Source organism: Trichosurus vulpecula, chromosome 1, assembly GCF_011100635.1.
Source record: "Trichosurus vulpecula isolate mTriVul1 chromosome 1, mTriVul1.pri, whole genome shotgun sequence".
Classification (NCBI taxonomy): domain Eukaryota; kingdom Metazoa; phylum Chordata; class Mammalia; order Diprotodontia; family Phalangeridae; genus Trichosurus; species Trichosurus vulpecula.
The window spans coordinates 171628727-171654131 of record NC_050573.1 but is presented as its reverse complement, the minus strand read 5'-3'; the positions used below and the strand labels follow the sequence as shown (position 1 = coordinate 171654131).

The window sequence follows — 25405 nt, the reverse complement described above, 5'->3', positions numbered from 1 at the left end:
ATTGGCAACCATGCTTCCACAGGTCATTAATTTTATTTCTTTAAACATAACACATGATCAATATTAACCTTGAAGCACACAGGCCCAGTAGGGCCTCCAATGCTATTGCATATTTGTGATAGATACATATTACCTTATTCAATTAACCCTCTGGTGTTGAATTGACTTGCAGTTTTACAGAAGTCCCAGAAGCTCTGACCAAAACTCCTCAGCCAATTCCATCACACTTCCTGGGGCGTATCACTACATTTTATCCAATGGCTTTCAAGTACTTCTCTCAGCTAGTTTAATGCCCTTGGTTGATTGATTTAATAGAGGGGTTCTGACCTGGTTAAGATTATTTCTTTAAGGGACTGATTGATTGATTGAATAGAGATGAATTAGGCCTTATCATACCTAGTTTCTACCTCTGATTGGTTGACGCGAGATACTATATATGTATATGTACAGAATAAAACAAAAAAGAATAAATAAATAAATACAAACTAGTTTAATACAAGATAAATTGAGGATGGCATTAGTACTAGAGAGGATCAAGAAAGGCTTCATGGCTATACCTAAAGTGCTATAAGACTGTGCCTATTCTTTGATCTAGCAATAGGTCTATATCCCAAAGAGATGAGAGAGAAAAGGACAAATTTGTATGAAAATATTTATAGCAGCTCTTTTCATGGTGGCAAAGAGTTGGAAATTGAAGAGATGCCCATAAGTTGGAGAATGGCTGAACAAGTCGTGTTATATTATCATAATGGAATTCTACTGTCCTATAAGAAATGATGAGCAAGATGGTTTCAGAAAAACATGGAAAGACTTGCATGAATGGATGCAAAGTGAAGTAAGCAGAACCAGGAAAACATTGTACATAGTAATAGTAATATCTTACGATGAACAAGTGTGAATGACTTAGCTATTCTCAGCAATACAACGATCCAAGACAATTCCAAAAGACTCATGATGGAAAATGCTATCCACCTCCACAGAAAGAACTGATGGAGTCTGAATACAGGTTGAAGCATACTTTTTTTTTAACTTTTTAAATTTTCTTGGCTTTTTTTTGGTCTGTGTTTTCTTTTGCAGCATGGGTAATATGGAAATGTTTTGCATGATTGTTTGTTGTTTATTGCACATTGTTGCCTCTAAAAGTCATTTGTAGACTGATAATGCCATGGTCTCAGAATACTCATATTACTTCTGAAGGCTGTTTGTTAAAGTAAGGTATGCTTCTCTTTACATTTATGTAGTACTCAAACTCCCAGCTCTAGCTTATTTATGCTATTACAGGAACCATATGTAAATAAATTCATTATTTTGAGTGTGAAAGTTGGAGTTCAGTAAAGCAAATGAATCAAATCAAAAGACAAATTAATATTGTGCCATTTGGTAATGTGATTTATATGTGATTGTTCGCTATCTCAGGGAGGAGAAAGGAGAGAGAAGGAAAGAATTTGGAACTTAAAATTTTAAAAAATGAAAGTTATAAATTGCTTTTATATGTAATTTGAAAAATAAAATATAAACTGTCAGAAAAAATAAACCGTTTAAGGAAAAAAAGAAAAGCTTTATGTAGAAGGTGATATTTTTGTGCAACTTGAAGGATGAGAGGCATTCCATGAAGTAGAGGTGAGGAAAACCAACATTCCAAAGGACAGAAGATGGACTGTTCCACGTGAGGAACAAAGAGAAAGCCAATTTGTTGTAGTACAGAGTGGTAGAGGAGAAATATTTAAGAAGATGGTTGGGGCTAGGTTTAAATGATTTTAAAAGCTAAACAGAAGAATTCATCCTCTACCTTAGCGGAAATAGAAAGCCACTGGAGTTGATTAAATAGGGGGCTGACATAGTCATCTCTGTGCCTAAGGAAAATTGGGAAAATTACTAAAGGATGGATGAGAGTGGCGAAAGATTTGAGGCAGAAAGAACAATTAGGAGGTCATTACAATAATCATGGAAAGAGGTAATGAGACTCTGAATTCAGATGGTAGTTGTGGGAGTAGAGAAAGGGGATCGAATGTGAGAGATATTATATAAGTACAAACAGCAAGACTGGACAACTTGACTTGGTACGTGAAGTGAAGAGTGAGGGAGAAGTTGAGGATAATGTTGAAATTTTGAATCTAAGAGACTGGGAGAATGGTCATGCCTTCCACAGAAATGAAGAAGTTTGGAAGAAGAGTGAATTTGGAGGGCGAGACAGTGAATTCTGTTTTGTATGTGTTGAGTTTGAGAGGTATTTGGGCCTTCCGTTTTGAAGAATCCAATAGATAATTGGTGACACAAGATTGAACCTCATGAAAGAAACTGGGGCTGGATATAAAGGTCTGTGGGTTATTGGCATGGAGATTATAATTAAATCCATTCTGATTGGCTAATGAGACAGAGGGAAAAGAAAATAGGAGGTGCAGAACAGAGTCTTCAGAAACACTCAGTTAGAGGGTAAATATGTATAATGAACTAGCAAAGGACCTTGAGAAGGAGTAGTTAGACAGATAGGGGCAGTTAGGTGTCAAAGTGGATAGAGTGCTGGGCCTAGAGACAGGAAGATGAGTCTTCCTGAGTTCAAATCTGGCCTCAGACACTTACTAGCTGTGTGACCCTGGGCAAGTCACTTAACCCTGTTTGCCTCAGTTTCCTTATCTGTAAAATGAGCTGGAGAAGGAAATGGCTTACCTGAACTGGCCCAGGAATCAACCATGCTATATAAGATAGAGGGAGGCAATAAGTATTTATTAACTTTCTACCATGTATCAAGTACTAATATTATCTCATTTGATCCCCCCAAAAACCCTATAAGATGGGTGCTATTTTTATCCCCATTTTACACTTGAAAAAACTGAAGCAGACAACAGTGAAGTGACTTGCCCAGGGTCACACTAGTAAGTATCTGAGGCTGGATTTGAATTCAGATCTTCCTGGTTTCAGGCCTAGTGCTCTCTGCACCAGCTGCCTCCAATATGCCATTGTTTCTCTGGGAAAATATGCTACAAATTCCAAAGAAGCAACTATGGAATACAACCCATCAGTGAGCTGAAGATTGCCTGTGCAGGGTTCTGCACAAAGCTGGTGCTCAGTGCAATGCTGTAGACTGACTGAAATGGATTTTCGTCCAAGATCATTCAAGTGCGTGGCAGAATCCAAAAGGAAAGTGCCCAAGTTCCCATCAGCCCCTTTTACCTTGTGGATGACATCATTAAGAAGGTGTTCATTCATTCAGTTTGATTAACATTCATTTAGCACCAAGAGATAGGTTGGAAAGAGACAGAAAGAAATCAGAAGGTCTGAGAGGAACTGACACAAGTCCTTTTACTTCAATCAAAGAGAGGAGGCAGGAAGGGGGCGGAAAGGAATCTGTGTTTGAAAGTACTGCTCCGTTGGCGGCAGGCAGATACTGATGTTCTCTCTGCCCACCACAGCAGAAAGGGCTCACTGAGACAAGGGAAGCATGGCAGTGGCATCTGTGGTCAGGACCCATGTGAATTCTGCAGAACATGGAGCATTTGTGTAGGGCTTATGGCTTTCTAAAAATGGTTTGCAAAACCCAATTAAGGAGGAAAACTAAGAGTATATGTTAATTGCAAATTCTCTTGGGGAAAGTAATCAACTTTATATAAATTGTAAAAGAATAAAATGCATATTTTTAGCAATTAAGTATTTAGGAGACCAGTTTCACAGACCCTACATTAAAAATAGAAAAACAAGCAGAACCAGGAAATCATTATAGACGCACGGTATCTGTAAGAACAAACTTTGATAGAATTGGCCTCTCTCATCAATGCAAGCTCCAAAGGACTCATGATGGAAAAAGCTATGTACGTCCAGAGAAAGAACTATGGCATCTAAATGCAGATTGAAGCAAACTATTTGCTCTCTTTTTTCCTTCTTTTTTTGTTTTGTTTCTTCTTTCTCATGATTCATTGGTTATATATAATTCTTCTTTATAATTGGACTATTATGTAAATAAGTTCAAAGTGAAGGTATATGTAGAACCTGCAGTGGATTACATGCCATCTTGGGGGGTAGAAGGGAGGAGAGGGAGGGAGAGAACATTTATTTTTTTAAAAAAATGAACACCACAAAATTACAAAGAGCAGGCATAGTTTCAGTGAAGAGATATGAGACGATGCCTGCACCCGACCATCTGCAGAGAGAGAGGTCCACAAGTGTGATGCACTGTATATGTTTTCAGACTTTTGCCATACATTGATCAGTTTTGAAATTTTTTTCTCTACTTTTTCTTTTTTGTCTTTAAAAAAATTATTTGTTATATGGAGTAGTTCTCTGATAGAGGAAAAGGAAAGGATACTGGGGAAAATTTTGGTGATGTTAAAAAATGGTCAATAAAAATTATTTTTCAAAAAGAAAAAAATAGAAAAACAGCATCATTTAGGGGGAAGTTATTTTTTTCTTGTTTAGCTTTTTTTTAAATCAAAAAATGTTACAAAATAGTGAAAGGTCAATATACATTTATGAAAATACATACATATGTGTATATATGTGAAATAGTGAAAGGGCAATTTACATATGCAAATATATTTAAACTGACATCTCACCATTTTGTAATATACATATGTTGCATGTGTGTATATATGTGTATGTAACTGTGAGCAGCTCATAGAGGTGATAGCTAAAACATATTGGTATAGAGAGAGAGAGATAAATATCTAAATTTATATGTCCAGGCACTATTCACATGTAATAAATGTGTTTGTAGCTGACATTTGTGTGAAGCATATGTATTATATAAAAATACACATATCTATATCTAGGCACTATTCACGGGTAATAAATGTTTCTAGCCATCACCAGTGCAACATGTATGACACATGTGACATGAAGATATAGATGTAGATATATGTATTTTTTTTGTTCACTTGTTTCAGTTATATCCAGTTCTTTGTGACCCCATTTGGACCAGTGCTCTATCCACTGGGCTATATGTATATGTACATATATCTGTATCTATATACTAAGGTACTATCCACATGTAATAAATATGTTTATAGCCATCTATGTGACCCATGTGTGAAATATAGGTATATGCATGCACATACATATATTTATATTTATACACATATACAGAAATATTTCTGCATGTGTCTGTATAGGTACTAACTTACATATAATAAATGTGTTTATAGTCACCACCTGTATTGGTTGTTTGGAGTTGTTTGGTCTTTGATTTTCAGACTGATACTCACCAGTGGATGAATGTACAGAAAAATGGAGTAGTGACAATTGTGTACTCTATAAACACATTCCTATATATAGACACATACATTGGATATATAGACATGTATGTAGTTGGATACACTATGGAAGCACTGTCTTGCATCTACAATTGAATAGTTAATACAGCCCTTTTCAGCATGCTAACAGCTCAAGGTGAGAGGGTTATTTCACTGAAGGAAGCATGCTCCTTTGCGTGCCTTCCTTACTCCCAATTCAATCATGGAAGGTTCTTCCACGGTGCTGTCGCTGAAGAGGTTAGATACAGAATTAAACATGGCATAATAGAGTAACAGACAAGACCCTGAGGTACTGTTGACACTTCAAGCCACACACAAATAACTAGCTTTTACATACTGTACATATGAAAATGTTCACAGATCTTGGTGTTCATTTTTCTTTCTTTGGAATTAATATGCTCACTAATGGGTCTTAATATAGCTACAGTCTTGAGTTATTTATCTCTATACACTGATGTGGCATTCTGTTCATATTTAACAATATTATTTCCTCTTCTCTCCTCTCCTATACCACTCTAGCAACTCTCCTAATTCCCAAATCCCTTTGGCCCTTCTAGAATTCTCCCCCATCTCTAAAGTCCTCAACTACTCATGACTACTAAGACCATACTTCTAGGGCATTTTTTAAGAGGTTACAAAGCCAAGACCCATTGCCATCACTTCCCTTTCTTTTTCTTTACCTTCCTCTCACCCCAATATATACAGATAGACTCAGATTAAAATGAGCATTAACAGAAGCCTTCAAGAGCACCAGCTCTGGAGTAGGGGGACCTGGGTCCAAATCCCACCTTTGATGCTTCCTACCTGTGTAATGCTGAGCAAATCACTTGACATCTCAGTTTCCTCATCTGTAAAATGAGGAAGTCAGACCAGATGACCCCTGACGTGCCTTTCAGCTCTGGATCTATGATCCTAAGAAGTCAAGAAAGAAAAATATAGAGCCTTGGGGGCAGGCGTAGCAGAGGCTGGGAAAAGACACTTATCATTTCCTTTGCCCTTAGTACATCTAGGATAAAGTACAAACTCCTCTGGCATTTAAAGCCCTTCACAGTCCAGCTCTAGCATATTTCCAGGTTTATTGTACAGTTTTCTCCTTCACATAGTCTTTGCTCTAACCAAACTGGCCTACTTAGAGTTCCTCCTCATGAAATTCCATCATCTGTCTCTGGACCCTTCAATAGATTGTCTCCCATTCCTGGAAGGCACACCCTTCTCTTAGAATCTGTGACTGCCTTCAAAGCTTTGCTCAAGCATCACCTCTTACACACGGTCTTTCCCAATCTCCATCTGCAACCAGCACCTCCCCACTTTGGTTGTGTATATTTTGTAGTTACTAAAATGTGTACGTGTTTCTTTCCCTCATAGAATATAAGTCCTTGAAGGTAGGGATGATTTCATTTTTGATTGTACATGCCCAATATTTAGCACAGTGCCTGACAAATACTAGACACCTAATACATGCTTGTTGATTTATTGATTAACCTGCCTCAGTTGGGGTTGAGGGTAAATGATTTGATGATATGCACATGAGTCTCCAGCCTTACTTAGTACCTTCTTTTCTCTTGGTTGACTGTCTCACTCTTTTTTTATTGTTTTCAGTCATATCTGATTCTTCTAGATCCCGTTTGGGGCTTTCTTGGCAAAGTTACTGACGTGGTTTGCCATTTCTTTCTCTAGCTCATTTTACAGAAGAGGAAACTGAGGTGAATAGGGTTAAGTGACTTGCTTAGGGTCACATAGTTAGCAACTCTCTGAGGCCAGATTTGAACTAAGAAAGACGAATCTTCCTGATTCTAGGCCTATCACTCTATCCACTGTGCCACCTAGCTGCCTCACTCTATCACTACCTAACTCCCAGTCACTGGAGCACTTCAGGGGTATCAAAATGAAAGGAGTGAGAGTCCTGATTTCACCTGTTCTGCCACCATGTTAGGTTTTGCATTTTACCTATTTAGATGCCATAGAACATAATTTATAATTTCATTTATTCCTACACCTGCCTATTAATCACCTTCCCCATGAACTTCCCACCGTCTAGCATATTACCTCCTACTACCTTCAAAGGACATTTCCTGAATATTTCCCCAGGCTTCCTAAACCTTCATCTTATTCTGATACTCTCTCATTTTGCCCTGTTCTCTTCCACCATCCTCTACACACCTACCCCTTCCAAGGATCCTCATAATTCCCTATGCTAGTATCAGACTTTTTTTACTAGCTGTGTGACCCTGGACAAGTCATTTAACCCTATTAGCTTCAGTTTCCTCATCTGTAAAATGAGCTGGAGAAGGAAATGGTAAACCACTCTAGTATCTTTGCCAAGAAAACCACAACTGGGGTCACAAACAGTCAGACACGACTGAAACAAGTGAACAACAGCAGTATCAGACCTGAGCTGTCTTGGTAAATTTTAAATAAATATTAATATTACATATAATATAAAAATAAATATTAAATATCCTTTAAAATATTTAAATTTTTTAATGTTTTGGTAAGCATATGCTATAAAATTAAACAAAAAATTTTGAATATACTCTCCAGTGATGGAAACAATCTTTGAGACCATGAGAAATTAGATGAGGTAGAACGTGGGGGAAATGGAAAGAGAGCCTAAGTCCAACCCATAACTGGAAGCATTCGCTATTAGGTTGGCAACAAAGCCCTAGACAGAGTAAAAACTTAGTGGTCTGTTTGCTTTTATAAATGTTTGTGTTTGGGGGTGGGAGGAGGTAAGGGAAAATGTAGTAGAGAGATTAATATCCCCAGAGTACAAAAGAGAATCACTCAGAACACCAAAGATTACCTTTAGGCCAGCCTGTTTCAGGTAATCCCTCTGTGGTTATCCAGGAATCAAAAAGGCTTTATGGGTAATAATGAATGCAGCCATTATTTATGGCCTATGCAGGCCCCTGTGACAGTGTAATGATTCCTTCAAAGCCATTTGAACCTTGAGGGAAAATGGCATTTGCAAGGGGGTTTTGATCATGTGTATTTGCTGGCAACATATGAAGGCAATTCAGCCACAAAGCTAAGAGAAGAAAACGAAGAGAAGGAGAAGGGGGAATGAGAAATGCTGGAAAGTAAGCATTCCCAATACAAAGCAGGCTTTCCTTGGGTCATCTGCCTCTCTTCAGGCTCAAGATTAGGGCCGAAACAGATCATTGTGCCATTTCCCAGTCAGGTAGAGTTGACCCCAAAGAGGGTTTTCTCCCACTTTATCCTGAAAGGTCCGGACAAAACCATTGGTGAAGGAGGTGGCTGACAGAAACCCTGAGGGTGCTCTCTATTCCCCACCCCCACCATCATCCTGTGAACCAGATGGGACCCCATGAATCATTCTGAACAAGCCTTCATATTGATTGCTTCATTTTCATTCTCACTACCACCAACAGAGACTTTGGCTATAACAATTGGTGTCGCAAGGGACCTTAGAGGTCATACCATCCAATCACTTCATTTTACAAATGAGGAAACCAAGGCCTTATAAAATGAAATGGTTTGGCCAAAGTCACACAAGTAATAAGTGACAGAGTCAGAATTTGAATCAAGATCTTGACACTAAGTCTAGTGCTCTTTCAACTGTACCTTGCTGTTTTCCTAAGCTACCTACTCAGTTATCTTTCTTCAGTCCCTCTCCAATCACTCCATCTTATGTATCACTGACATACTCATCTTTCTAGTTTTTAAAATCATATCCACCACTCACTTGCTCAGGCACCCATTGTGGTTCTCCATCACCTACAATAACTTCTGTTTTATTCCCCTGAATGAACCTCTGGTAAGACTGGTCTTCTTGCTGGTTCACAAGTTATACTCAATCTCAATTCTGTTACTTTTGTGATGCTACTTCGATCAGAGTAATAGAAAACTTCTAGATGGGATTTGTAAAATCCACAAACCTTTAAAAAATGAAAATTAAGTTATAGGGAACTATGATCCTCCATATAAAAAGCAAGCGCTAAAAGGAATCACAAACATGTATGTACACACATATGTATGTATAATATATATTTTTATATGTAGGTGTGTGTATATATAATATGTGTATACACAGTATATATCCTATATATACGTATATGTATATATAACACAGAAAACACACACACACATAAAAGAGCCTGACTAAATTATATGTGTATAAATACACACATACATACAGTATATGCTTACATATACACACACACGGCCATCTCCAGGCATCCTGATCTGTATCTTGCCACTGGAGCCAGATGGCTCTGGAGGAGAGAATGAGGCTGGTGACTTTGCATAGCCCTCACTCACTTAAATGCAACTCACTTGCAAGTCATAATATCATCTTCCTGGTGTCACGGTGCTCTTTGAGAATGAAGAACAAACAACGACAACATATACACACATACACATACATGTTAATATATATAGTGTATACCCACATATATTGTGTATGTCTATATACTCATATATGCATATATGTGTGTATATATACATACACACATACATATAACTTAGCCAGACCCTTTTATTTTACACATGAGGAAACTGAGGTTCAATTCCATGAAGCAATTTTGTAAGTGACAGCGTCACAAATAGAACCCAGTCTTCCTGACTGCTACTCCAATGCTTTCTCCACTGTACTATGCTTTCTTCCCCTTAATAGCAGCATGTAAATTCTTTGAGGACAAACACTGTCCTTGGCATCTCCAGTGTCTAACACAGTGCCTTACACAAAGTAGGTACTTAATAAGTGTTGAATTTGGATCGAATTGGGTGTCCCCCTCACCTTGTCCATAGTGCTGAATCCATTTTTGGTACTTAATACTTGTAGGGTTGATTAAATGATGGCCAGCATGAGTGAATAAGTCTATAAATTATTCTGGGTAGAAGGACCAGGTCACCCATGGTCATCATTTTCCTTTTCTTGCTTGGATTGTTTTGTACATACTGTGTAGAGGTGTCCACACACACACATACATACATACACATACCACCCATATTTGTCCCCTATGATACAGAATACTTAAAGATATTTCTGTCCTAGCCATATCTGCAGTGTAAGAGTGGTATAGGGAGCTTGTTGCATAAATTAATGATGTCAATTCCTGTGAATTGTTTATTATGACCAGTGACACAGAAAAATGAGAAAAGGGAGCTCCCTTAAAAAAAAGTACAAGTCTAGCTGTAGAGGCTAAAAAAAAATAGAACTGCTATTTTCAGAGTGGTCTTAACAATACCTTCAGTAATGTGTATCTGTCCCCTTCTTTCTGGGTCTACAGAGGTACCAGGAATTGTTTATGCAAGGAAGACCAAGACACTAAAGTACTTCTGCCCACCTTCTCCTTAGCTCTCAAGCTGGTGGCTTGGTTGGCCTTTTTCCTAGAAGCGTTGCTGCTCTCTAGAGCCCTCATCACTCTGCCAAAGCATAGACATCAAAGACAAACTCCCCAGCTATGGGTCCATAGTTCATTTATTAAGCTGTTTCACATAGCAGCTGATGCAACTAAAAACTGCCTTAGATTAAAAACATACAGTACTAAGCAGGGCAGGAAGTTTGCCACCAAACCTCTCCTGACATAAAAGCCCAGGAGATAATAACAAAACATAAATGAAGAAAGATGAAAAGGATTAAGAAATGATTACCAAAGTGTGAACTTTTAGGTAAAACAGAGAATGGGGCTAGCATACCTGACTTCTCTCTTGATTATGATGACTCACATCCCTTAAGTACCTTGAGCCACAGTTTCATTTCTGTGAAATGAACAAAATGGCATCTCCCCACACAGAGAATACTGTATGAAAAGATAAACTACTACATACATGTCAAAGATGATCATTGGCCTCTGCTCCAGAACTCCAGAAACTGTATCAGACACCTGAATATGATCTTTAAGCTCACTTGACAAGTTCAAATTATTTTAATGTGTTCATAAGTGGGGTGAAAAGAAGAAATGGAGAATGAGAAATCAATATATTTTCAAGGTTGGATTTCTACACTAAATCACAGCTCCCAAAGACCCCACTATTCAAAAATGAACACCTTAATGTTAAAAATTTTGTTACAGTTTTTTTTTTTATGTTTGGGATCAAATCTCCCTGAAAGTTAGGAGTCAGATCTCCAACTGGCTTCTAAGAGGACTCATAATTATGTTTTCCAAGTTCGAAGTTTATAAAAAGAACAGTGATTAGCTGTTTTTACCTTCCATTGAAGATAGGAAGGGATATAGAATGGTGTAAGAAAGATGGGTTAGTCAAAAAAGATGAACTTTTTGAGATTAGGAAAAGATCACAGGGTTTCGGTCCAGTTTACCTTTTTGGAAGAGAAATGAAATGCTTCTTCCTCATCCCCTGGCTTTTTCAAATCCTTAGCTGAGGGGAACTTAAAAAAAATATATATATATATATATACACACACACACACACATACACATACATACATATGTGTATACATATATACATATGCACACACATGTACATACATATGGTGGCTTGATTGGCCTTTTTCCTAGAAGCATTGCTGCTCTCTAGAGCCCCTCTGAGAACCCACAAACATATGTGTATACAAACACACACATATACATACATACACATATACACGTACATATACATATGTTTATATATATATATATATATAGTTGGATTTTTTTTCTTTTTTATCCCAGGCTTCTTTAGTCTGTGATGGCAAGGATCTCAGGCCTTCTGGTCCAACCCATACCTGAGCAGGAATTCCCTTCATAATATCCAGTGTCAACTTGGAGACCTTTGGTTTAAGTGACCCAGTAACTTCTGCAGTGGCTCGTTTAATTTTAATAGCTCTAATTATTAGAAAAGTTGTATTTACATCAAACTGATACCTTCTTTTCTGCAAATTTCATTGCTCAAGCAGAAAAAACCAAATCCTTGTAATAGGCATTCTATACCACTCTGGAAGAATGCTACAGTTTGGGTTAAATGGTGAGGCATCCTTTGAACCCCATCCAGTATATTCTCTACACAAACCAAGGAGGAACCAAAGTATGCAGCTGAGACAGAAATACTAAGAATTGAAGCAAAAGAAATAAGAAAGCAGAGCCAAAAAATGGAGTCATTCTCATCCCTCCCTCTCTACCCCACCCCTTCTCCACAAATGGCCATACTCTCCCACAGGCTCATGCAATGGTAGGGAATGGAACAATTCCCTGCCAAATTCACATTCTAAGATAAAGGAAAGTTTCAGCCATCCATCTGGCATTACAGGTGAAAACACTCCACCTGCCTGAACACATACGGCTACCTAGTCCCCCCACTCCTTGTCTCCACCCTGAATTCAGTCCTGCAGAGCTTGAGAAGCTCTTCACTCCACTGGCCCACTGGGACACAGCTAGCTGTCATTTACTGAAATGTTCTTGTTGGATTGTTTTGTGCATGCTCAGCTTCTGTGTTCTTCCCTTCTCTGCTGCTGTGTTAGTCTTCTTAACTACCATCCATTGGGGTTTTGCCCTACTTCTGTTTCTACTGTTGTTGATTTTAGAGAATTGTTTAGTGCTAACACCACTAAGGTCCCATGCTTCTGGTCAACCTGCACTTCTACTCTGCTGCTGAACAACCCCATGGTTTGTACTTTCAACATTTGATCTTTCAACAAAAAGTCCCCTGGAGCAAATTCTATATAAAGAGAAGGTTCTTCTCACTTTTTCCCCTCCTCAGAATGAATGCTAGTATCCTTTTGTGTAGTTATCACCTTGAAATGAATTAGTCCCTTAGGGTGAGAAAAAAAAAACATCTCTTCCTATCTGTCTCTTCCATTCTTGCTATGCCTATTGGTAACTAGTTCCTGGGTATCCTGGCGGCACAGTGAATAGAGTACCAGGTCTGGAGTCAAATTCTACCCCAGATACTTCTAGTCGTGTGACCCTGGGCAAGTCATTTAACTCTGATTGCTTCAGTTTTCTCCTCTCTAAAATGAGCTGGAAAAGGAAATGGCTGACTACTCCAGTATCTTTCCCAAGAAAACCCCTAAAAATGGGTCATGAAGAACCAGGCACAACTGAAAATGACTAAACCATAAACTATTTCCTGGCAATGCAAATGGCCCCAAAGCTCCAATAAGCCACCAGGAGGTGTTAAAAATACTGGAGAGGAAAAAATGGACCTGGCAACTTCTATGTAGCCTCTTATATGTCTCTTCCACACAATAGCTTTTTTTTTCTTAATAGTATTTTACTTTTTCCAATTACATGTAAAGGTAGTTTTCAACATTCACTTTTATAAGATTTTGAATTCCTAATTATTTTCTCTCTCCTTCCCCCCTCCCCAAGACAGCGTGCAATCTGATATAGGCTATACATGGACAGTCATATTAAACATATTTCCACATTAGTCATATTATGAAAGAAGAATCAGACCAAAAGGGGAAAAGCATGAGAAAGAAAAAAAAGATAGAGAATAGTGTGCTTTGATCTGCATTCGGACTCCATAGTTCTTTCTCTGGACATGGATAATATATTCCATCTTGAGTCTTTGGTTATCACACAATGTTGCTGTTACCACATAATAACTTTTTGGTTTTTTTTAATATTTGAAGATAATGGGACCAAGCTAAGGTTTCTCTCCTGCAAACCAAACATCCCCACTTCTTTATGTTGATCTTCGTAAACTAGTTCCTTGACTATCCTAGTTTTCTGGAGGAGTTTTCTGGAGGCACTCCAGTTTGTCAATGTTCTTAGAAACAGAACCCAATAATCAAGATGTGATCTGATCAGAAGAGAGCTCAATAGGATTGTAACCTCTCTGGTTAGCAGTATTGTGTTTTTATTAACATAGCCTAAGAGTCTGTTAGCTTTCTTTTTACATAATATCACAATGTGGACAGTTTGTGGACAACTAAAATCTCAGATCTTTCCATATGATCTTTTGTCTGGCCATACTGCTACCATCCTGTACTTGTATAGTTTATTGTTTGAATCCAAATGTAATAGTTTTCATTTATCAATAGTAAATTTCTTAAGATGTGTTAAAGTCTAAGACCCAAATGAGATCAGTAATCAATGAACTTTTAGGGTTTGAGCCCAAGAACTCAGATATAATATTTAGGTAAAATTATAATGAAAGCATCAAAAAGAATAATTTCCCCATGGCAAAACTGACTTTTAAAAAGTACTTTCTTTGGGAAGGATATAGCTATTCCACACAATGAATAACTATACCCTTCCATGGTCCCTAACCATAGAGCAATCATCCACTGTGGTAAAAAATACTAGAAAGTCAATATGGCATAATGAAAAGAACACTAGCCTTGGGTTTAGAAAATTTGGGTTTGAAAGCTGGATTTGCCTAGTTTATCGATCGTGTGACCTTGGGTAAGTCACTTAGTTGATTTCTCTTAACTTCATTCCTCTGCCCTGTTAAATAAAAAGATAATAGACTAAAATCAAGGGTGGGGAACTTTCAGTCTCCCTTGAGGCCACATGTGGCCTCCAGGCTGCAGGTTTCCCACCCCTGGACTAGATGGTCTCTTAGGGAGAAAAAAGATAAACTGAGCTGTAGCTGAGCTGTGATACTTCTTGTGTTGGGTCATCATGTAAAAATAACTTTCAACTTCTCTCATTTCCCTCCAACTTAACATTATCATCATCATCATCATCATCATCATCATCATCATCATCATCATCATAGTCATCATCATCGTCACGCACTTATATAGCACCTACTATGTGCCCGGCGCTGTGCTAAGTGCTTTACAAATATTATCTCATTTGATCCTCATAGCAACACTGGGAGTGATATTATTATACGCATCGTATAATTGCTGTTGCTGTTTGTCTTTCATTCTCAAAGAGGACCATGATATCAGGAAGGTGATGCCAGGACTTGCAAATGAATTGGTTTTAAGTGAGGGATGGTGGTGCAAAGTCACCAGCCTCACTTTCTCCTCCAGAGCCATCTGGCGAGATATAGATCAGAATGACTGGAGATGGCAAGTGAGGAAACTGAGAGAGACAGAGGTTAAGTAACGTGTCTGGAGTAAGAAAGCTGGCAAGTGTCTGAGATCAGATTTAAATTCTAATCTTTCTGATTCCATGCCCAGTGTTTTATCCGCTGCACTGTCTAGCTGCCTAAAACATGGAAACTGCTAAAACAACCACCCAAACCATCCAGTACAGGGAGAAATATTTAGGGGTTAATGCACATAAAAGGGTCTGGGGGGCAGCATCAAAAAGAAAGAATTTTAGCATAGGAGAACACTTCCCTCCTTGCAATGTTAGGTATGAATAAGTTTCTCTCTGTCTGTCTGTCTGTCTGTCTCTCTCTCTCTCTCTCTCTCTCTCTCTCTCTCTCTCTCTCTCTCTCGCTCTCGCTCTCTCTCTCTTTCACTCTCTCTCTCTCTCTCTGCCCGTCTGTCTCTCTCTTTCTCGGTCTGTCTCTGTCTCTCTATCTCCTGTCTCTCTGTCTCTGTCTGTCTCTCTCTGTCTCTGTCTCTCTGTCTCTTTCTCTCTCTCTCTCTCTCTCTCTCTCTCTCTCTCTCTCTCTCTCTGTCTCTCTCTCTCCAAATCTTATTTTAATTGACTCTTTGTTTTTTGAGGAGGGAACCCAGACCTGTGATTTCACTATCGTAGGGAACCCCTGCTCTTAAGGAACTCCCTCTCCCAATGTAAAGTCAGGCACTTGTTCTGCAATTTATCATCTTAGAGAGTTTCCTGGTGGCACCAAGAATAAATGACTTGCCCAGGGCTGCACGGCAGTATGTCACAGAGGCAGAGTTGAAGCCAGGTTTGAACCTGAAGCCAGGTCTTCCTGACTCCGATGCCAGCTCTCTATACACTCCACCCTGCTGCCTATTATAAACTTCTTTTGTTTACTTTAATATCTGAATAAAACTCTTCCCCTCCCCTATCCAGAGATCCATCTCTTAAAAAAATTTTAATTCAACAAAACCAACCAACACATCAATCATGTTTGACAAAATATGAAATATTCCATACTCATAGTCACCCACCTCTGCAAGAAAGAAGAGGGCACAGGTCTTGTCAGGTGCCACGGAGAGGGAAGGGACCAAAACTGAATCTCCTACTCTGGTGGATTGGGAAATTGATTTTAAGTAATATAGCTAATTTAGTAAAAATTGAGGTTCTATCCTTGTCAAATATTTATCTGTGTATTTTTTAAAAGTACTTAAAGATAGGAGATTCTGCTCATAACAGACTAGCATAGATACACAGGACTGATTCCTTTATGGAGACACAAAGTCACCACTGGAGCTGAGAATAAGGCTCAAAATCCTTACTTTACTGTCCTCCCAAGGGCATAGTTTAATGGGAAGATAGTCCCATGATAACTAAAATTCTATGTTCCTGCTTTTTCATCACAGTCTATGTGTTTACATTGTTGATCACAATGTATATGCCAAGTAGGAGCAGCTTGAAATTTCTTACTGAATTCTACTCTTTACATTTTTTTTCTTTTTTTTTAATAGGTCGCTACCCTCAGGAAAATAAAGGGACCTATATCACTGTTCCCATCGTGTCGGAGTTTCAAAGTGGAAAGTGGGGGGCAAAGATCATTTTGAAAGAGAACCACTCTGTCCGCCTGTCTGTCCAATCCTCCCCAAAGTGCATTGTGGGGAAATTCCGTATGTACGTTGCTATCTGGACACCGTATGGCGTCATCCGAACAACCCGAAACCCAGCAACCGACACTTATATACTCTTCAATCCTTGGTGTGAAGGTGAGGTGATGTGTTATGCACTTCTTTCTCATGAAGATGGTGTAATTCATTTATTTCTAATCTGTGGGTCTTTTGTAGAAAAAGAAGTGTTTTGCAGAGAGCCTGAGCGTAGCAAAAAAAAAAAAAAAAGAAAAAGAAAAAAAAAAGAAAAGAAAAAAGAAAAAAAACAAAGAAAGGAAGAAAAAAGCCATAAACTTCCAATATCTGCCTATTAAGTATTAGACATTACTCCATTAAATAAGGATATACATTCCGTGGGTCATGACCCCAATGAAGAAGCTCAGGGCATGTATCCCTAATTTTCAAAGTTTGTGTAATAGTTGCCTCTGACTTCAGATAAGCAGAAAAACCAAACCTCTTTCCTATTACCCATTGATCTCATAGCCTTCCTCTTATTTTCTTTCTTCCTGATGATCCATTCTAAGCTTAATGTCAATACAACCAGTTTTTAACTATTTAAATTCAAATAAATTAATTTCTATGCGTGAAATGTTCTGACCCTAAGTCTCTATTAGGATTCTCTGTGCGTTCATTCCCATTCATTTTTTTCCTCTTATGTGGTCATAATCAATGAGTGTTCAGTTCTAGGGTTTTTTTTTTCCATTTTGTATTGTTTCATAAAGATCTTTCTATTTTCTTCATATTTCTTGCAGAGAAACACAGTTCTGAGGCTCACAAGTACCCTCTGAGTCTTATTATTGCATTTATAAACGTGAATAATTATAATAGATGCAAATAATTTCATATCCACATCCTTTCAAAACATGTTAACATTTTTATTGGTTTAGAGGTATCACTGTTAATGTTTTTTTTAAGTGAACAAGCTGGTTTCCTTACATAGGATATAACATATATACTAAGGCTAGTGACCTACTCTCTGTAGAACTAATATTTTGAATTGTTTGTTAGAGTAGTGGTGACAGGTTGCATTGGGCTACCCAGAATCATTTTTCTCCCTGGCCTTGTGGCTCACAGCACATATTTATAAGGTAGCAGGCCAGCCTCAGGACACTGAGAAACCGACTCAGCCGTATGAAATTCAAAATTGTATCTTATTTTCAATAACATTGTCTTCCAGCCAATTGGCAGAAGTTGATATCTATTATTGTGTGGCATTGGCACTCAGGTTAGAGATGGAAGAATGTTTATAGCCTTCATTTTGGTTTCCCAGGAACATACCTCCTATTTATAACATCGTTCCATGGAACTAAACGTTCCTATAACATTATCCTAATCTAACCTCATATTTTCATGAACCAATTAATGGCATTAAGTAGGGCTATGCCTGCAGAAAGCTGCAACAATTTCTTCCTTATCCCCTTCTACTTCTCTACATAATCAAAAACACATGTAAGCACTGAAAACATTTCTTTCTTGATCAATAACTGTGAGTACTAAGGAAGTGAATATCTCTAATTGGTTGCACATATAGTTTCTTTGTAACACAGTGTTGACATTTTTTACGATTAAAACAATAATATGTCTGAATAAAGGATGATATGGGAAAGGATAAAATAAATGGACCATAGAAAAGATTGGAAATTATGGAGGTCTTGATATTGAGAGAATTTTTTAGATATATGATCAAAATTTATTTTGTTTAGTCTCATATGTTTCCTTAGTCTATGTTTCAAAGTGTTAATTTCCCACTTCCTTCTTTTTCCCATGCCCTTGGAAACAGATTTATGCAAATGCATACTGAAATGCTTAGGGTATTTTTACATTCTGGGTATGTGTGGGAGGTACAGGTGGGAAGGGGAAAATGAAATATTCTTCTTCTCTCCATCCACTGTCTGGGTCTGCCCTGCATGGTCCCCCAGGGCACAGCTCTGAAAGGAGTCTTGTCTAAAGATGAGTGTCCTGGAATTAGCTATTTGGAGATACTCAGAAACCCTTCTGTATATTTAAAGTAAATGACTATACCTATGTGCTAATTTATAAGGAATAAGTCATCAGGGCCTGGAGTGAACAATAAAGCAGAGGTATAGTGGGGTCCACAGACCTAGAGGAAAAAAGAGATCATCGTAAGTAATGGGAGAGATGTTTTGTGCGTTAAAATTGAACTGAAACATTTTTATGAGAGATTCTTAACCGGGTATCAATGAATTAAAAAATATTTTGATAACTGTATTTTGGCATAATTGGTTTCCTTTATAAAGTTATTTTGGCATTTAGAAACATTATTCTAGGAAGGGGTCCCATGACATAGGTTAAGAACCCTGGAATAGAAGAGAGAGTCAAAGAACCACCAAAGGGATAATTTTATTTGAACCCCAAACTAATAGGAGCAATCTGCTTCCTTGAGTGGCCAAGAAGGAAAGAAGACTTAGAGAACAGAAAGAAGTAGGGAGCAAGAGAAGATAAATGTCTTATGGACTGCCGGGCTTAGAATAAACTGAGTTAGGAAAATAAACTAGATAGAGGCACCAATATGGGCAGATAGGTGGTGCAGTGGATAGAGCACCAAGCCTGAAATCAGGAAGGCCTGAGTTCAAATCTGGCCTCAGACACTTACTAGCTATGTGACCCTGGGCAAGTCACTTCACCCTGTTTGCCTCAGTTTCCTCATTTGTAAAATGAACTGGAGAAGGAAATGACAAACCACTCCAAGTATCTTTGCCAAGAAAACCCCAAATGGGGTGATGAAGAGCTGGACACTACTGAAGACGACTGAGCAACAACAACAAAAGGAAGCTGATGGGAAAGAGCAATATTCTCCATACTATATCCCCTCAGGAAGGAGTCCTTATGTTCTAAGGTTGTGTCAGCAGAAATGATAACAAAAACAAGGAGCCTGGCATTTTCTTGCAGCCTGTTCATGCTGGGCAGAAGAGAAACAGAGTGACTTAGGAGCAAGTGGCCATTAATATTTCCTGGGTATGCTCACTGTCTCCATGCTCATACTTGAAGTTTGTACCATCTGGGATCTCCCCACTCAAGCCACCCTCCAGCTGCCTCAAAGGCCGTGGGAGGACATTTCTTGTTCTTCTCTACCTACACTGCGTGTTGCTAGTTATTTAAGACAAGAACATGTTGGCTAGTTCAGTTTTGACCAAGTTTACTGATTAATCCCGCTGGGGTCTAATAATGAATTAATAATGATAGTTAAGTGTTCTAATAATTAATTAATAACTAGAATTAGCATTTATATAGCTCTTGAAGGTTAGTAAAGGGCTTCCCATGTCATCTCATTTGATTCTCACAACTCCAGGAAGCAGGTGTTACTACCTCCATTTTTATAGATGAGGAAACTGAGATTAATAGAGATTAGAAGTCTTTCCCTGGGGCAGCTAAAGGGTGCCATAGTGCATAGAGTTTTCAACCTGGAGTCAGGAAGATGCGTCTTCCTGAATTCAAATCTGACCCTCAGACACTTACTGGCTGTGTGACCTTGGGCAAGTCACTTAACCGTGTTTGTCTCCCTTTCCTCATCTGCAAAATGAGTTGGAGAAAGAAATGGCAAACCACTCCAGTATCTTTGCCAATTTGTCCATTTGACCCAAATAGGGTCATGAAAAGTTGGAAATGACTGAAAGATGAATGAACAACAAGAGACATGCCCAAGGCCAGACATAGTTGAGCTATTATACAATTTTTGGTAGTTTTGTATGCATTTCCAATTACTCTTTGATCCTTGGCTAATGTTTTGAGAAACTTGGGTACCTATCAGAAACTGTCAGAGGATTCTAGAAGGGACCTTAGAAATGAGGTAATCTAGCACCCTTTCAGATGAAGAATTGAAGTCCAGAGAGATTAAATGACTTCAATCAGTCAACATTTTTAAGCACCTGCTATGTACCAGGCACTGTGCTAAGTGCTGGGGATACAAAAATAAGCAAAAGACAGTCTTTGCCCTCAAGAAGCTTACAATTGAATAGGAATAACAATATGTAAACAAATATATACAAAGCAAGCTATTACAAGTCAGATAAATAGGAAATAATTATCAGAGGGAAGGCACTAGAGTTAAGAAGTATTGGAGAAATCTCACAGTAAAAGATGGGATTTTAGTTGGGACTCAAAGGAATCCAGGAAGAGCAGTAGGTAAAGTAGAAGAGTGACAGTGTTCCACGCATGGAAGACAGCCAGAGAAGATGCCCAGAGCTAAGAGATAGAGTATCTTGTTTATGGAAGAATCAGAAGGCCGGCATCAGGTAAGAAGACTGGAAAGGTCAGAGGTGACTAGACTATGAAGGGCTTTTTGAATGCCAAACAGAGCATTTTGTATTTGCTCTTGGGGGTAATAGGGAACCACTGGAGTTTATTGAGTTGAGGGGGTGGGGTGACATGATCAGACTTGGGCTTTAGGAAAATCACTTTAGTAGCTGAATGGAGAATAGATTGGAATTCAGAGAGACATGTGGCAGGAAAACCCACCAGAAGCATATTGCAACAATCTAGATGTGAGGAGATAAGGCCCTGCACTGGAATGGTAGCAGAATCAGAGGAGAGAAGGGGACATATTTGAAAGATGTTACAAATGTAAAATCAAGAGCATCTGGCAACGGACTGGATATGGGATGGGGCTGGGGGCGGGGGAGGTTGAGAAATAATGAGGAATCCAAGATGACTCCTTGATGGTTAGCCTGACGGACTGGGAGGGATGGTGTTGCTCTTAACAGTAATAGGGAAGAGGATTTAGGAGGAAAGATAGAGTTCTGTTTTAGACATTATAAGTTTAAGATGTCTACTGGGCATCTAGTTTAAGATATGAGAAGCAGTTGGAGATGCAAGATTGGAGGTCAGCAGAGACTGGGTCAGGAGAGGTAGATTTGAGAATCATCAATATAGAGATGATAATTAAATCCATGAAAGCTGATGTGATCATCAAGTGAAGCAATGTTAGAGAAAGAAGAGAAGAGGACAAAACCCTGAAGGACACCGATAGTTAGAGGGCATCTGGAAGAGGATCCAGCAAAGGAGACAGAGGAGTGGTCAGACAAGTAGGATGAGAATCAGGAGTTGCCTATGGTTACACAGGATTCAGGTGGTAGCACGATGAACAAAACAGGGGAAGGCAAAAAATGAGATTCACGCACTCATGAAGCAGCAGCACTGGCCTTCTTGAGGTTCCTCCCATGAGGCACATTATCTTCCTACTCTGTTCCTTGTCATTGGCTGTCTCCCATGCTTAGAATGCTCTCCCTCCTCATCTCTGCCTCCTGATGTCCCTGGCCTTCTTCAAATTGGAGCTAAAGATCCCATCTTCCTTAAGAAGCCTTTCCCCAACCCTTCAATTCTAATGCCTTCCCTCTAACTTTATCTCCAATATACAAGGGTTTTTCATGAAGTCTCTACACAGAGAGGACTTTCAGAGAAGGTGTTGTGAGTTAAACCTTGGCACACATATTTCTTAAACATTTCTTAAACACTACAATTATGGTGGTCTAAGTTTAAGCTTACTCCTCCCATGGAAACTGTTGTGGAAAGGAGTAAAATAGATTCATTGGAGAATGTTTTGTCTTAATGTCTTTATCATGTTATCTGAGAGTAGTAGTAACTTCTCTCTGAAATCCCAACTTGCCAGTTGGGCAGAATTTCTTCTCCTTCTCTTTCTTCTCCTACTCCTTCTTCTTCTCCTTCTTCTCTTTTGCCTTCTTCATCTTCCTCTTCCTCCTCCTCCTCCTTCCCTTTTTCCTTCTTCCTCTTCCTCCTCCTCCTCCTCTTCTTCTTCTTCTTCCATGGTAAAACAATTTTTAACATTTTTAAGCTTTCAAATTCTATCCCTCCCTTGCCTCCCCCCCTCCCTGAAACGATAAGCAATCTGATAGAGTTTTACATGTGCAATCATGTAAAACATTTCCATATAAGTAATTTTTTACAGGAAGATTTAAAAAAGAAAGAAGGAAAGAAAGTGAAAAATAGTATGCTTCAGTCTGTATTCAGACAATATTAGTCCTTTCTCTTTTTTTTTTTTAAAGCTGGGACAATTTACTTTTGGTCCTTTGTGTTTTGATTTTGATTTCTTGAAATATAGCTCCAAAAAGACAGGCTTTTAAAAGCCCATTGTGTTTTAAATGGAGCTATTTGACTCCATCTTAAAATTAAATCATTCTGGCCTTCATTGAATTGCCAATAATAGTCCTAGCTCAAGCTTCTGTGACTCATCATTTAGTTTTGATGGTTTAGAGTATAAATAGGAATTGTTTTCTGTTCTGCCAGAAACTGAGGGTCTTCCTCTCCCAGACTGATATCTTTGGGGTGGTAAATTGGGCCACCTTTTCTCTCAATTATTACTGAACCCTTAGTCATTGAATGGGCATGGCCTCAGACAAACTGAGACCTGGGAAAGACTTTAATTTAGAAAGGCCAAGGTCACCCGCTGCATCCTGGGCCATCACCAGTCATCTTGACTTTTGTCTTGTCATTAGACTTCCATGACTCTGGAGGAGAGAGTGAGGCTGATGACTTTGTGCAGCTCTGCCTCACTTAAATCCTATCCAGGAGTAAATCAAGAAATCACCTTTGTGATGGCTTCAGTCCATTTCAAGAAGGAAGGAGGTCCACCAACAATAGTTGTTTACAAAGTGTCTCCCTCATTAAAATATAAAGTCCTTGAGGGCAGGGACTTTCTTTCTTTGTATCCCTAGTACTTAGCTCAGTACCTGACACATATTAAGGATTCAATAAATGCTTATTGGCTAATTGGAACTTTATTACCCAGGAACTAATAAGCACTGCAAGACTTTGTTCCAAGGAAGGAGAGAGAGGGAAGGAACTTGATTATTCCTACATTGGAGTATTAAGGCCTGGACCTATAGAGTCACAGGCTCTTTACTGCAGCACTCCCTCATCCACGGTATTCTTCCTCCATTTTCCAGCCATTCCAGGACCAGGCTCCATAATGTCATCTACTGGGTTCCAGCTGCCACCACTTCCCTTTATTTCTTGAATTCCCCCATTCCCAACTGATCCAGAAGGAGGAGGCTTCTTTCCTTTTCCTCTCACAGCTTCCTGAAAATAGCACATACAAACCACCTTCTTACATCTTTTAAATGAAAATTTATAGTATTTATGTAGCTCTTCAAGGTTTACAAAGCAATTCATATTAATAATTCTTATCATTAATAAATTATTAATAAAATTCATATGATAATAAATTGATAATAATAAATGTAGCACCTATTATGCATTAGGCACTGTGCTAAATGTTTTACAATTACCTCATTAGATTGGCACAATAACCCTGCGTGTGGGACGATCAAAAGTTCGGAGTCTGAGTCGGAGATCAGAAAAGGTTTTTTTATTCTTTCTCACGATAAAGGGCACAGCCCTTGTGGCTCAAGCAGCATCAGACAGGGGGTGCAAGATGCGGGAGCTCTCAGGCTTCCTTTGTCCTAATCCTAACCCCACCTCTAACTCCTGTCCTACCTCACCATTGGCTGGTGAGGGAAGCTTCCCAATCTTCTTACTAATGTCTAACTAATACGGGCAAAGCAATTTCAGTCCTTCATTACCATAATTATTCATAAGTGATCTGTACCCTATCAGAGGACTGTGTTCCACAAAACCTCATTAGGCATTTCCTTTTACCAAACTTGGAGGCGCCGGGTCAGAAGAGGGCTAGTATGGTTTCCTTTCATGAGTTACTCAGGAAAGGAAGCCGATCAAAAAGATCAGTGAGGAAACTTCACTGTGGGCCATCTCTCACACCTGGGAGGTAGGTGCTATTACTATCTCTATTTTACAGGTGAGGAAACTAAGGCAAACAGCAGTTCAGCAACTTACCCGGAGTCACACAGTAAAGTTAGTAAGTTAGTTTAAAAAAAAAAAGAGGCTAGATTTGAGCTCAGGTTTTCTTGACTCCAGGTCCGGTGCGCTGCCTATTGAGCTACCTAGCTGCCATCTTATTTGTACTATTCCCATTTTATAAATGAGGAAACCAAGGTTTCAGGAGGCTAAATAACTTGCCCAAAGTCACACAGCTTTATTTACTATAAATAGGAGTAAAATACAAAGTGTTTCTGAGGGCTGGATGAATATACAAGTGAATTCAGACTATTATTCTCTGACTATACAAGAATTCTGGATAATTCTATATATTTTAGTAGGTTCAAGGTCCTGAATGAGCTAGATAGTTAATTTAGTCTCCTAGGAATCCACTGGCTAATAATAGTTTTCTTGCAACTATGACCCTAGGAAATATATCCATTGCCATCATCAGCTTTTGTTTATTTATTCATTTTTATGTAGTTTTAATGGAGCATGGCAGACTCAACCGCAGCCTTTTTACTCACAAACATCCACTCTACAAAATAAAGTTTTATTTTCCTCTAGACCTGAGTTCCTTCCAGAACAGTAGGTGAGGTCCATTCAGTTATTCAAATGAACCCACAGCCCCTCCTCACCTCAATTAGAACTGCACAGTTTAGCTCCTATCAGCGGTAGTCTGGAGGACTCAGACAGTGAAGGTGCACTCCTAAGGATGGTGCTGACTCCCAGGTAAAGAGTGTTTAAGTCAGCAGAGTAAGAAGTCTCTACACCT

The 25405-nt window shown here is 38.8% G+C and overlaps 1 protein-coding gene across 1 annotated transcript in view; it reads left to right on the top strand.

Moving 5' to 3' along the window:
* F13A1 (coagulation factor XIII A chain) overlaps positions 1–25405 on the top strand; it is a 198692-nt gene that overhangs the window by 53751 nt on the left and 119536 nt on the right. The window contains exon 4 of the mRNA XM_036766459.1: positions 16669–16920. Coding sequence (XP_036622354.1) covers positions 16669–16920 — 252 coding nt within the window. The remainder of the gene's footprint in view (positions 1–16668; positions 16921–25405) is intronic.